Below are 14,403 nucleotides of genomic sequence, written 5' to 3'. Positions count from 1 at the left end.
TTAAAATAAATGGCAAAAAATAATTCTTTTATTATTTCGCTTATGATTATTTTAAGACGGTTAAAATATTGGGAAGTTAGTAGCGCTCACGATGATGGTGATGATGTATGTGCTCGCTACCATATCTGCCGTTAAATCCTCCCTGTCCGCCGTATCCTTCTGGTCCGTATTGGCCACCAAATCCTCCCTGTCCGAAAGGTCCGCCAAATTCTCCCTGACCATATCCGCCAATTTGAGGTCTGGCCAAAACAGCGGCCACCAAGGCAAGAAGGACAATCTACGGATAGAAATATGTAAGATCCTGCTACTTTCTTTCTTTTACACAGCTAGCTTACCAGTAATTTCATGTTGCTTTAAATTATTGAACTGAATTCCGTTCTGAAAAGGGCCTCTTTTTATACCCGATCTGTAAGCGGGTTTCTAACTAAGATTCGACTTTCAGATACCTAGTAGGCGTACTACATTAATGGATTTACAATTGTAAAATATATCATCTGACACACCTTTTTACGATTATATGTGCTTAAAATGGTTTTTATATCAGGGACTATAGCTTCTTTAACACTTTTCTAATTTTTAAAATGATATTAAATAAAAAAATATGCAAAATCGAAGGCTATAAACTTATACACTCGTTAATAAATGGTTACCCTGTACAAAATTCGAAAAATTGATAACATAACCAAGAGGTCAATGTTTAGATGAAAACAAAGCAAACGAATTGTTAATCACAGACAGCGGAACCACCAATTAGGCAGAAGGTTTTTTTTTTCGAAATATTGCCTTTTTGTTTTCTATTTTGGGCACGTGTGCGAACTTTTTATTTAAAAGGCCCTATTTTAATCATATATGTTATGTCTGAAAACAATTGATTACCGATTGAAACAACACTTTGAACAGAATCCTATTCGTTAAATCTTAGTTCATTTTATTATTTACTTTAATATGTATAATTCGGTTTTATGTCTCTTTGGCCACTTATCTAACCAATTGGATACTCAGGTAAAAATACACAAAAAAATATAAATTATCGGACCAATATTTCTAATGTTCTAATCAAAATACTGATATTTATAGTTGCAAAATAACAGAAATCCGATTTTCGGCAAAAATCATCATCAAAAATTGGAAGAAAAGTCAAAAAAATATAATTTTTTTTTTGAAAACACAGTTGATTGGAAATTTAATTAATTAATTTAATTACGAGGTATGCCAATCCATATTCGGACCAATATTTCAAATGTTCTGATCAAAATATTGATAAAAAATTGTTTAAAATCTATAAATTACGGATTTATAGATTAGGATTATAATATACATACAAATCATTAAAATATCGTCTTTGTTTCGTTAATACGTAAAACAAAACCTTAATCTCAGACGGAGGAAATATACTCAATATACCCAGTTATATACACAATAAATAAGCACAATTTCGATTTAGCAAGAAGTAAAGAGTATAATTTAAGAATTGCAATCACTCAAATAAGTCAAAGTATTGAATCCGTAGAATTTATTTCCGGAATAATTTAAATCTGGCTTTCGAAAGGAAAGACTTGAAATATTATGAGCAGTAACTTTTCGGGACTTAATCTTTCTCCTATTTCAGAATTTAAATTAAAGGTACAAAATCAATAATACATCTACTTTGGCACACATTCCCATTCAAGAACGATTACCCTGTGGAAAATACCAAATTTTGATGCGGCATGAGGTCAATGATTAGTAGGCAAAAAACAAAAAATAAAACAAAACATTAGACAAACTATAACAAAGGCAAATTTGTAAACAATCTATCAGTTTGTTGAAGCCCGCAAATTTAAATTTCTGGTTTCTTTTACATTTTCGATTCGGTTTTACTTTAGACGTACATATTTTTAGCTTAAAACAGTTTATAGATAAGCTAGACATCAATTTTTCGACAATTTGTAATCTCAAAACGTCTTTATATATGTACATACATATATACATATGTATATACATATATATGTATGTATGTTTGGGTTGATAGAACAAAATTAAAACACTTTAGATTAAATTTTGGCAGATAAGCAGCACATGTTCACCTTACACTTTACACTCTTTATTTAATTTTACTAAACTAACGAAGAATGTTAGATAAACAAGTGCGCTTTAAAGATACAATAGTAAGCTGCATAGCTGGGATTACAGTTCCTAGTAATCCCACCTTACCGGAACGTAAATCAAAGATACAAAGTGTCTGAATGTTGAATAAAGGAGGCAGTCCATGAATTTTGATTGATTAAATAAAGTGCACTGCACTTGATAGGGTTGCCCACCCACCGCCCACTCCAGTGGGCGCACTCAAACTCGCAGAGATTTGTCCGTGTGGTTGTGTGTGTGTGTTTGTATGTGGGTGTATGAGTATTCGTGTATGTATCCTGGCGATGCGAAATGTCGCCGTTCAAATGTCAAGAACCAACCCCGTCGTCTCTGCTCGTCCTGCTCGCACGATGTCCTTGCTCTCGCTCGCACCACCGGACATCCTGGTGGCACGGCTGTTACAGGATAACGCCCCTCTCTCTCTCTCTCTCTGTCTCTCTATCTCGCTCTCGCTTGCTCCTCCCTCGGCGTGGTGGGCGTGGCCATGCTGGCAAAGCGCTTTGACTTTTGCATTTGTTCACTTTTGTGCCGAGCATAAACTTCTGCCAGCCGCAGCTGCTCTCTGGCTTTCTCCCCCGCAAAGAGAGCGAGAGTGCAGAAAGGAGCGGCGAAAGGAGCGAGGGGGGGGGCGCTAGAGGGGCGCGGCGAGGGGCTGTGGCTTGCCAGGATCCTGACTGTTGTATTCCGACATCTCATTTGTTACAAAGTTAATGTCGGCGCATTAAGCATGGCAAAAGCCCCACAACAAAATCGGGGAACACAACGAAGCCCCCCTATCCACTCCCATGCCACCCATTTTCGTCCTGCGAGCATCGTTTATCGATTATTGGATTAGCGGACCCGGGACCAATTTTATCTCTCTCTTCTCACACACAAAGCCTTTCTTTGCCCGAATCCATGAAATTATAATGTATAAAGAGTAAATAAAAATGTGTATGCATAAATAATATGGCGCACACCATCAGATACAAAGATACAACATCGTTATATTAAGTCTGGCTTTTAAAATATTTTATTATACTTTTCGAAATTTGATAAACTTTTGCAGCAGGTTTCCATTTCTAAGTCTATAAAATTTATATTTGAAATGCAGTTTACGAGCTTTAAAGACTCTTATACCATTCACAGGAGCAATGGGTAGAAAAATGTAAAATGTTGTTCTATATCCTTATTCGTATTTATTATAACTTTATTTTTAGCTTGTCTATTCAGCATTTTCACTCTTAAAAGTAGAATAAAAACGGTGACCAAATATTAGTGAAATCTTTAAACTCAAGAAGCGTATTACCATTTTGTTTAAACTTAATAAAATACAAGTCTTTGTTTTAACTTAATTTTCCACGCAAATATAATAATGCGAAACTTGAGATACAAATAATGAATAAAAGGGGAAAAGTATAATCAAAATGCTTGCAATATTAAAGTTAAATCAAATCTCCCATTTAATTGGAAAAGTATAAGCATACAATTTTAAAGTTATATGAAAAGCATTTAGCTGTTAAAACTCCTTCAGTTATATGTACGCTTACATATACTTGATGTGGATCTAAGGACAGCATGGATCCACAGGACACCAGCAAAAACATTTTCCTCTTTAATTCAATTACAGTTTACTGGGTGGCGGCAATTTCTGGGCGGAAGTTGGAGCTTCTGGTGGGGGCGGTTAGAATGCGAGTCCAAGAGTGACGTCGTTGGCAGAGGGTCAAGAAGAGGGGGGTGGGGGCGGGATCGAGGGGCAGGACGAGGCAAGCTCGAAAGCGCCGACATCACAAAGGGTATTATAAAACAAAAACAAAATGTCAAAACCCAAGACGATTATACGAGCGCCAGCCGCGCAGCTGCGTCATCCGTTTCATGGCTGTGTTGGCCACGCCACGCCATTGCTCTGCTCCACTTCCTCTCTGCCGCCCACTTCCGTTTCCGCTCCCCGGCGCTCAGCTTTTTCGAGTCATGATGGCGACCGGGCGTTCTCTGCTCTTTTGAGTGCCTGTGTGTGTGGTTGTGTGTGTGGTTGTGTGTGTGCGCAGAGAGCGCAGAGCCGGGTGTTTATTGGAGATTGCGATTGTGGCTTGGCTTACCCACACTCGCACACCAGCACACACACACAAACACACTAACAGCGAGGACAAGCTCCTGCCGCAGCATCAAGAAGGAACGAATCAAAGCAAGCCAACAAGCAAATGCGCCACCAGAGTTGCCACTAAAAGTCTCCGTCGGTGGGTGGGTGGTGTGCGGTTATCCTTCGCTCGCTGCTCCTTGCTCGCTGCTCGATGCTCGATGCTCTCTGCTCTTGCTGCTCGTGTGTGTGTGTGTGTGTGTGTGTGCTGGGTGCCGTGCTTTTTGTCCTCACACACACACACACACACACATACGCGGGCAAGGACTTCTCTGCCCACTCAGCGACCGCGGATTATATCCTGCGATATGGTTTTTTTTACCCTAGTCCGGGGTTGGCCCGTTGGCTGGTTGGCCGACTGCTGGAGTGGACACATCGGTGTTTAGCTCCTGTCACGCTTTTATGATAAATCTGAAATCCGGAATCTGAAATCGTACATCGAGACGTTAACATCATCATCGCGGCACACTCGCAGCGCCGTCGGATCGCATTGGTTCGGTTTCATCAGCGGGAATCACAGGACTCCTCCACTTGCCGTCGCCTCTCCACGGTTGCAATTTAATATGGAGCCCCATGCGATGCCCCCAAAAAGTGCGATTTAATAGTGGTGTTTCAGAAATACTTAAAAATAGTGCTGATTGCTAACGAACCTTTCAACGAGGTGTGCTCTAAATTCGCAAATTCGCTTAAGTCCAACAAAATGAACAAAGAAGAAAATTCCTCCGAAACACGACCCTCCTCTCAAGGTAAATTGATGTGTTAATAAACACATAAGCATTGTGTTTAAATATAGTTATTAAGCTGTAAAATGTGTGGAACATAAACCTTACTAAAATAGGTAATATATTTCGAGTAAACAAAGTATTAAGCGATGTGCTAAAGCCGATTAAAAATCCCTTCAGCAACAATTTTTAAAAAGGACAATATCACGTTTGTGGGTAAATTGTGTGTGAAATATAATTACGCTTCTTACACCCACGATTAATTAGCACGCCTAAGATAGAAAAAATTAAAAAAGGGATCCTTTTAAGGAAAAAAAGAAAAGGTTACAAAGGCAAAGATAGCAATTACAAAAAACACATAACATAATAAGAGAAATGATATTTGAGTTTCTACTAATTATCCGGCGGCAAACAATTGTTAATCTTTTATTCTTTATTATTTAATGGTTTTTAGATAACGTGAGCCATTGAATAAAATAAAATAAACTGCCTATAACTTAAATTAATTTGCTTTGATTTAAGTTTCGCCACAGATATTTTTCATGTTTCTTATATAAAAAGGACGATAATAATCCGATTATAATCAATGCCGAATTAATAATGTTCTACCGACAACAAATCAATTTCTAAAGATTCAATGTTTTCAATTTGTTTTTGCAATCAATTATTTTCTTTTTGAGAGCAACCTATTTTTACATTTAATAAGAAAATCAATTTTAGAGCTGTTTAGCTTAAAAAGAAGTGCAATTTTTCGGATTTATTTATTCATAGGGTGCAAAGAGCGGATCAAGTGTAAAATGTCTTGATTAAAACATGAAAAGAACCAAGAGCATTCTGATCGCACATTGGCAATTTTAATTACCAATTTGTGGCAACGAGTTGTCTGCGGAAACACTCAAATCAAATCGATGCCCAACTTTCTGATGGCATGCACGAATGAACCAGGCAAATTCAATTTGCGATAATCACCAAATTGAATTAGACTTCGAGTCAGGCCGCCAAAAATGTCTGAAATTCATAACACAGCCCTTAACACTTTTGTGTGTGTGCCAAAGTGAATTTCAACGAGCCCATAAAATTAACAAAGACGATGCCCCGGAAAATGCAAGCATATGACGCTAATCCGCCGGCTTTTGGACCGCACTCCTGCCAGTTGGTCCCGGCTGAAAGGCCTCCTGACTTTGTCCTTCCATTCCACACCAATCCCAAGCAGGACCAGAACCCAAACCCATAACCAGAATCCGAATCAGAATGAGAACCACGAACCCAAATGGTCGAGCGCACAGCCAAGTGGCGAGTGTAACAAATGTGTCCTCGTTCTCGTTGTCGTCCTTGGAACGTCGAGGGTTAAGTGCATCAAAAAATCAGTAAGGAAACTACAATCAAATTAGGGTGTGATGGCAAAACAATCGTCCCCCGAGGCAAATTTTGCGCACAGATTGCTCGGCACGCTCTGGTCGAGAGCCGTTTGGCTTAATGGCACCCTAATTGAATGTGTAAATATATTTGCGGATTACAGGGCGTCAATGTCGCCACGCAGGGATAAGATCGGCAGGTCCTTGGCTTCCGCAGTCCGCTACAACTGATACAACTGACAAATTGCGATTTAATTTATATGAACTACATAAGTGATTTTTTATTGCACCACCCATTACCACCGGGGTGACTGGTCTAAAGTCTGGTCGGAAATTTCAAAAGCCTATGATTCAACGAGATCAATCTTTTAATTCATGGTGTATCTCCCGCATGCTCTCTCTTAGGTTCAACGGAAATGTCGATTAGAGGGAATTATACTTATGATATGCACAGATACAATTTATATATATACATGAATAATAGAAGAAAATACATGCATAAGGTTACTTTTAGGGGTACAAATATTAGGCTGTAGTGCGAGAGCTGTATAGAATTAGACATTACCCTATACATTCTGATAGTATAAGCAGTTAGTCTTACAAATTTCCCTTCTTTTAAAACCTTTTTCATTGAATTAAACATTAATTTTTAATATTTATTAGTGACTTATCTATACAATAATATTTAAGCTTTCAAAACTCGTTGATCTTTGATCTCGCGATCTTTTAAAGAGCTACATATATAATCTATATAACCCTATGTCGTATGATCTTAATAAGGTCGTAGTTACTTCCCAGATAACTATAAGATACAATTTCGAATCTCTTAGATACATTTTACTGATCTCTTTCAAAACTTCAGAACTCCACAGTCCGCAGCGGCATTGCTACACTCCGCCGTCGGTGCCGATGCACGGACAGGCGCCTCCAACGACGTCGTCGGGCGTGGCACCGCCCACACCGCAACCGCCCCCCCATCCCGCCGCCCCAAACGTGCCCGCCGGTCGGCTGCTGGGCTGGAACCACAGTGCCGCTGCAGCGGCTGCGGCGGCGGCGGCGGCCCAAGCGGCAGCCAACTCCATGAACCACTCGTCGGGGGCGGAGGGTGCAGCGATGACCCGGATTAAGGGTCAGAACCTGGGCCTCATCTGCGTGGTGTGCGGCGACACCAGCTCGGGGAAGCACTACGGCATCCTGGCCTGCAATGGCTGCTCGGGATTCTTCAAGCGCAGCGTGCGGCGGAAACTCATTTATCGGTGAGTTCAGAAAGAAATTTGGGGTTTGCAAATTGGAAAACTACTTATTATCTTAAGAACTCATATAGAGTGTGAAGTAATAATGTCCTAAAGGTTTTTAAGTATTACTATACTCTAAGTATAAAGTTAGTATCCCCTATATGAAAATTCTGACATGGGAACTAAGTAATGAGAAATGAAAGAGTTTAAGCCTCATATTTTTAAACGTGTGCCAAATGAATGCTGTTTTGTTTCAGTGTAGCCCTAAGTACGCTACCAAATCCAGTCATTACCATTTCATTTCCATTAAATGCTGCAACATTTGCCCAAAAGTGGGTGGTGCCCGGACTGGGAGTGGGAGTGGGCCACTGTGCCCAGAGGCTCGTCTGGCGGATTACGGAGCTCTGGCAAATTCATTACAATTATTCAAATCTTTGGGATTTGAGCGTCAACTTTTGAATGCGCATATTTGCCCTCGCGTTGACTTTGTGCCCAGAATGGCATCATGTGCGAATGCCACTTTACTTTCGCTCCCCTCGCTGGATTGCAGCTTAAAATGTAATTGAATTTAAAGTGAATTCGTTTAAAACTTTTTCCTTTGACGTGGGAATTTTCCAAAATGTAACAAAAAGTTAAAAAAAAACGAGGAATAGCAAATACACGAATCAAAGTATTCGATTATCATAAAATCTGGTAGAAATATCCCATAATCCAAAGCGACGGAATCAATGCCAGCAAAAACATAAAGTTATGATACAGTAATGCGTGTTTTGCTCTGCGGCTTTCCGGCGGGCGCGGTAAATCACAAATGTCGAAATCTCTATATCCGTGTCCTGGTCCCATGAGATTGATATGGAGGGCTTAAGCGCAAAACACTTGGCCAAATGTGACCCAGCACCCGCCATCTCCCCTCATCCATCGACCCAGCCGACATCTTCGTCCATCGACTGAGCCGAATCGCAACAAAGTCAAAAAATGGGGGCGGTTCTGTGCGGCTCTGCGGGATGAAATGGAGCAGCATCCTCATCCTCCCCTGCTGCTGGGTGGAGGCAGCAGGGGAATGACTGAGCGAGGCATACACTCCAGACAGGGAAAAGGGATAACAGGTCCAGTGTATATTTTCACCGACGTGACTTGTTTCCCGATGGACGACCGAGTCTATCTGGCCCTTGGTGTCCTTTTTATATCCTTGTCTCCGGTGGCCCCATTAAGCCGTTTTCAATTATAATCAATTGCTTGCAATCAGAACTTTCGAATGTGGCCAAAGGAATTTTGCAAGGACAGGCCAGAAATATATTCGACTTTTTATGGCTGCAGGAATAGGCTATGGAATTTATGGATTTTCTTTATTTGTTGTTTATCGGCCGAGAAAAAATGCCCTTAATACGTGCTTTACTTAAAGTATATCGTTAATTAATTTCCCTTTGGTTTAAAAATAAATTTTATTTTATGTGCGAAGTATTGGTTATGAAAGTTCAAGTTAAATTAACCAGTTTTATTTAGTTTAAAAGTACACATAATTTGTAGAGCATGTGAAAACCGAAATGTGTCCTTTATTTGCCAGTTTTAGTATACACAAATGCGTTCATAGTCTATTCCTGGATGTCCGATGGTTGGGGCAATGGCAATATTATGTGATTATTTTTATAGACACACAAAACTTGGAATGCCAAAGGAATGAGCTGCCCATTCGCACATATCCAATCTACTTGATTTGTTTACGAAAATCCAACATTTGCATACACAAAATACCTCAATTATATACGTACCTAGACAAGGGCTGTATCTCAAGGATACATTTGGCTAAGTGATTTCCTGTCGAGGCGCCACGAAGGACATAAAATGGAGAAAATAGGGATGGCTGGAGATTTCAAGGAGCGTTGGCCATCTTTGAATTTTGGCGCAGGCTTAGTGTGCAAAAGGACAAGCGAATGCTGGGCTAAAAATGGTTGCATGGATTTTGAGTGGGAGGGAGTGCCACTCGGCACTGATTTGATTAAAGTTCCACCAGGGCCGAACAAAGGACGAGAGGTCGCTGAAATGGAAGAGAGGAACAGGTCCTGTATCTAGCAGATACACAAGTGCTTTTGTGGCTGGATTTCCGCTCGGTTGGCCAGAGTGTGAATTTGTGGCTTTGTGTGCGCCAGCGAAATCGCCAAATGTTGCAATTTCTGACACTGGAAATCTCGTTAGCTGCGCAGGATAACCATAGCCTGATTATGTCCTGGCACTATTTTAATCGATTCTGCTTAACATTTCAGCTGCCAGGCGGGCACCGGACGCTGTGTGGTGGACAAGGCCCATCGGAATCAATGCCAGGCCTGCAGGCTCAAGAAGTGCCTTCAAATGGGAATGAACAAGGACGGTGGGTATTATAGCGTATATTTTAATATTATACCCACTGCATTATCATATCACATCGCATCACAGCTTGGCTCGCTCTAATGAACTGAAGCACGTTTAATTGGTCTTTAACAGGACCTCAAAAGACCCGCGAACACGTGACCCCGATCAGTGCGCCCTTTAACCCTTTAGCCCCTTCTCCCACGTGGAAAACCCATCGCAGGAGCAATGAGCCACCTCATTTTGGGGTGGCTCACTTTGGGTGGCGGGTGCTCCTTATTTACATATTGCTCACCCAATTGATTTGCTACCTGCTGCTCCGGTTGTCTTTGACAGATTTTATGCAGCTTTGCTGCCACTCCACTGAACCCCAATTGTTCATTTTGACTGAAAGTTTTCGTCATTGTTTCGATGTCTGCACACACTCTCAGCCAACAGTAACTCGATTCCTTGAATGGCAAATAGACAAACGGCAGCCGTCAGTCAGATTCAGGCTTATAAAATCAATATAAACCAATTGTACTCACCTGGTTCTACTTAACGAGTCAGGGGCATCTACAAAGAAGGTATTGCAAAGCTGAGTTGTTCTTTTAACTTCATTCTGTTAGCATTATTTAACTGCTACTTAACTTAAGATAAGGTTTAAATACACCTCTACACCTTTCACTTTGCATTCCGATCTCGTGAGTTAGCCATTAAATAAGTGCACTATATACTGCTGCTCCCAAGGGACGGTTCACACACTTTCCCGACTCTATTGTGGATCTCTTAATTTGGCCGTAAATTATGCGAGCCGTATGGAAAATAGCCACAGTTTGCGGATGCGCCATTAGCGGCGAAGTAGCTTTTGTGGCCCGGCCTCATTGTGCGGTGAAATTGCATAAACAAATGGCGAAACAATTTGTGGGCGTGAGCGGCACGTGACCACAAAACCAATTTGCCATCAATGGATGGATGGCCTTGTTGCCCAGCTCCTCCCACTTAGCCGGAGATTCCATTCCGTTCGCGTATGATGATGAGCAAAGGCCAGGCACACGCTTCTTCTGGTTTTTGTCCTGCCATCCTGGCATCCTGCCATTCTGCCATCCTGCGATATACCTGTGCGAAAACGAGTGCCAGGAGCGATTTTGTCAGTGTGACATTTCCTCATTACGGACACGTCCCACTCCTATGTAGCACCACCACCAATTCCCCGCTAAACAACTAGATGCCGAGTGCTCATGCTAGTTGCATTTGTTTTCCAATTACAGCCGTGCAAAATGAGCGACAGCCCCGCAACACGGCCACTATACGGCCGGAGACTCTGCGGGAGATGGAACACGGACGGGCGCTGCGAGAGGCCGCCGTGGCCGTCGGGGTTTTCGGGTAAGTGTATCTCTCCGCTGCACTCGCAAAAAATAGTCAAGGAACCAAAACTCGAAGGATAATCAATGCCAAGGCTTGATTACTTGATTACCTTAACTACATTACAGTCTCTTTTCCAACTAAAAAATGTATATGTATTCTATAGTACAACATAGTAAATATTTAAAACCTTAAATTTAACTTTATATTGTCTCATTGAAAAGTATAAATTAAACGTATGATGGATAATATGAAGATAATGATGCATAAATAGTTTAGTAGATATTATGCAAACTGATTTCAGTACATCTTTGTTCGATTTATGTGGTCAGCAATATATTCTTAGAATATAGTCAGTAATATTTTTCGAGTGTAGCTGTTGTGCTCAGCCTGTCATTTGCATAAGTCTAACTAACCGCCCGAAATCTGCGGGCAACTCCAATTTGCAGACCACCCGTGCTACTGTCTCCGCCCTGCTACGGCTCCGGACTCCTGCCCCCGCCCTGTGAGTAGTAGTTAGTTGCTGCCCCCCAGCTGATAGTTGGGAACGTGTGTTACTTATGGCCCACCTTGATTTCTGTTTGATTCCTGAGCAGCACTGGGCAGCTTGCCGACGGGACGACTGCTGCACCACAACCACCTCACCTCCTCCATGCAACTGGCTGCGAATCACATGGGCGCCGGCAGCTTTCCCATGTTCAATGCCGCCGGCTCAATGCACCACTCGCCCAAGGAGAAGGCCTACGGCATGGAGATGGTCAGCAGTGGCAATGTCTCCCACTCGACCAACTCGAGCAGCAACCACTCCATCGATCCGAGCTCACCGGCGCCGGAAAACGGCAAGGAGAAGAACAACGCCGGCGGCAGCGTCTCCTCCATCAGCTCCTCCAGTCCCACAATGGAAAATGACAATGATGGTGGGTAACAAATGGTGGAAAACAAATAGTAATAGTAAGAAATAATATGAAGATGAAAGTGAAATAGGACAGATGAAAAATCAGTTAACTTTACCATTTAACGGGTTGCTTCTGGATGTCTTCTTTATTGGATATAAATAATAGAAAGTGATTTAATATATATCATATAATATATATAGTTGATGCATAAAATCTTTGTATTTTGCTAATAGTAGTTATTATTTTTTAACAACATATTTATCACACTTTTGACAGACGACTCCATAGATGTAACCAATGACAACGAGGAGCCGCATGCGGTGAGCAGATCGGACTCCAGCTTCATCATGCCGCAGTTCATGTCGCCCAATCTGTACACTCATCAACATGAAACTGTTTACGAGACGAGTGCCCGGCTGCTCTTCATGGCCGTCAAGTGGGCCAAGAACCTGCCCAGCTTTGCGAGGCTCTCCTTTCGGGATCAGGTGGGTTCACTATAGATCCATGTAAATGCCTACTAGTAGCAGAAAGAGCCAGTTAATGGGACATCTAATTTTCTCAACACCTTACGAAATATCTCCTGTTTGCAGGTTATTTTGCTGGAGGAGTCCTGGTCGGAGCTCTTCCTGCTGAACGCCATTCAATGGTGCATCCCCCTGGATCCCACCGGCTGCGCGCTCTTCTCGGTGGCGGAGCACTGCAATAATCTGGAGAACAACGCCAATGGCGACACTTGCACCACCAAGGAGGAGGTAAGTCTGCACCGCACTATATCTTACTTATTATAACCATCTATTTCTGGTAGCTGGCGGCGGATGTGCGAACGCTGCACGAGATCTTCTGCAAATACAAGGCGGTGCTGGTTGATCCTGCTGAGTTCGCCTGCCTCAAGGCGATCGTTCTGTTCCGGCCGGAGACGCGCGGACTTAAAGATCCGGCGCAGATAGAGAATCTTCAGGATCAGGCGCACGTAAGTATGCTATGGTTTTCAAAACTGATGAAAGCTTCATTGAGATTATGCTAAACCAACAGGTGATGTTGTCGCAGCACACAAAGACGCAGTTCACCGCCCAGATAGCCAGATTCGGACGACTCCTTCTCATGCTGCCGCTGCTGCGCATCATCAGCTCCCACAAGATTGAGTCCATCTACTTTCAGCGCACAATTGGGAACACGCCCATGGAGAAGGTGCTCTGCGACATGTATAAGAACTAGTTAACTCGAGCTTTAAGTTGCAACAAATTTAAATAAATATGTTTTTGTGTCTTGAATGTTAAGTGGCGTGACTTTTGATTGTTCCACTTTTCCTCCAGGAAATCAAGTACCTTCTTCGCTTTCATGATTGATAAATATGAAGTATTATAGAAAAGGTATACAAAAATTTTAAATTTTGGGATTACTTAATATAGATAACATTTTTCAATAGTCAGCTGATTTTTGGAAAAAATTTCCCAACAAGCAAAACAGATGATGAAAAGTAGTAACTGAAAAAACCAAAAGTAATGTAAGTGATGTGTACATGAAAATGTAAAATGAATTGAAATTTGAAGATTCATATTATCGCGGTTTTTGAGGCTTAGCGCCCAAATTTGAATGTCAGTGCTAAAAAAGGGTACAAGGAGCTGTGTTGTAAAATGTCTGCATTTTAACAACTAAGCTCGTTTTCGCTACCGACCGATAGAAGTCGCTGGTTTTGTGATAAAAACTGCTGCGCCTTTTAGATACTTAACGCTAGGTGTCGCACCAACCTTAAGTTCAATTTATTTGGATCTGGCAGCTCGTTAAGAGTTCCTATTTTTGCCGCTTGGCAGTGTAAAATAAAAGAAGAGTGTAAAATTTAGAAAATATGTAAGATGTATAAGGGTGTTATGGTACTGGTCACACTTGGCGCTTTCAAAATTTGGCGCCATTAATTAACTTGTATTGGTTATTCTTTTAGCTTTTAAACCTACTCAGAAAATGCGTAGGAGGGTCTCATGTAATGGATAAATTTAATCTTATCACATAACTTCTTTCACAAATTTCTACAGAAATTACATTTGGTACATTTGCTGAAATGAAATCAAAATAATTTTCCTAATTAAATTTAAAATTTACAGATGGTAAAAAGGGAAGATTTGCAGGATTAGTTAGGATTGTTAGAATTAGATAAGAAGATACGGGATCCTAATGGCATACCTACCCTCATTTTGTTGGCTAAAACAAAGGAGTTCATTGCTGATGTTCAGATAAAGAGCCAAATTTATCTGAATGAAATTGTAAAAAACT

The 14,403-nt window shown here is 41.4% G+C and overlaps 2 protein-coding genes across 2 annotated transcripts; one reads left to right on the top strand and one right to left on the bottom strand.

The window, feature by feature from the left end:
- Positions 1-467, bottom strand: LOC120445962 (protein spalt-accessory). Its single transcript, XM_039626665.1, has 2 exons — positions 336-467; positions 1-277 (listed from the first exon to the last, which is right to left on the bottom strand). The coding sequence occupies exons 1-2, from the start codon at positions 345-347 to the stop codon at positions 77-79; spliced, it is 213 nt and encodes a 70-aa protein (XP_039482599.1). The 5' UTR covers positions 348-467; the 3' UTR covers positions 1-76.
- A 4,473-nt stretch (positions 468-4,940) lies between these two features.
- Positions 4,941-13,350, top strand: LOC120444912 (photoreceptor-specific nuclear receptor). Its single transcript, XM_039624905.1, has 10 exons — positions 4,941-4,986; positions 7,180-7,573; positions 9,814-9,917; positions 11,146-11,260; positions 11,689-11,744; positions 11,836-12,156; positions 12,412-12,620; positions 12,726-12,887; positions 12,941-13,105; positions 13,168-13,350. Exons 1-10 carry the CDS (start codon positions 4,941-4,943, stop codon positions 13,348-13,350), a joined length of 1,755 nt encoding a protein of 584 aa, XP_039480839.1.
- The last annotated feature ends 1,053 nt before the right edge of the window (positions 13,351-14,403 follow it).

The sequence above is a fragment of the Drosophila santomea genome, chromosome 2R, assembly GCF_016746245.2.
Source record: "Drosophila santomea strain STO CAGO 1482 chromosome 2R, Prin_Dsan_1.1, whole genome shotgun sequence".
In the NCBI taxonomy this organism is placed as follows: domain Eukaryota; kingdom Metazoa; phylum Arthropoda; class Insecta; order Diptera; family Drosophilidae; genus Drosophila; species Drosophila santomea.
This window is presented reverse-complemented; position numbering and strand designations above follow the sequence as displayed.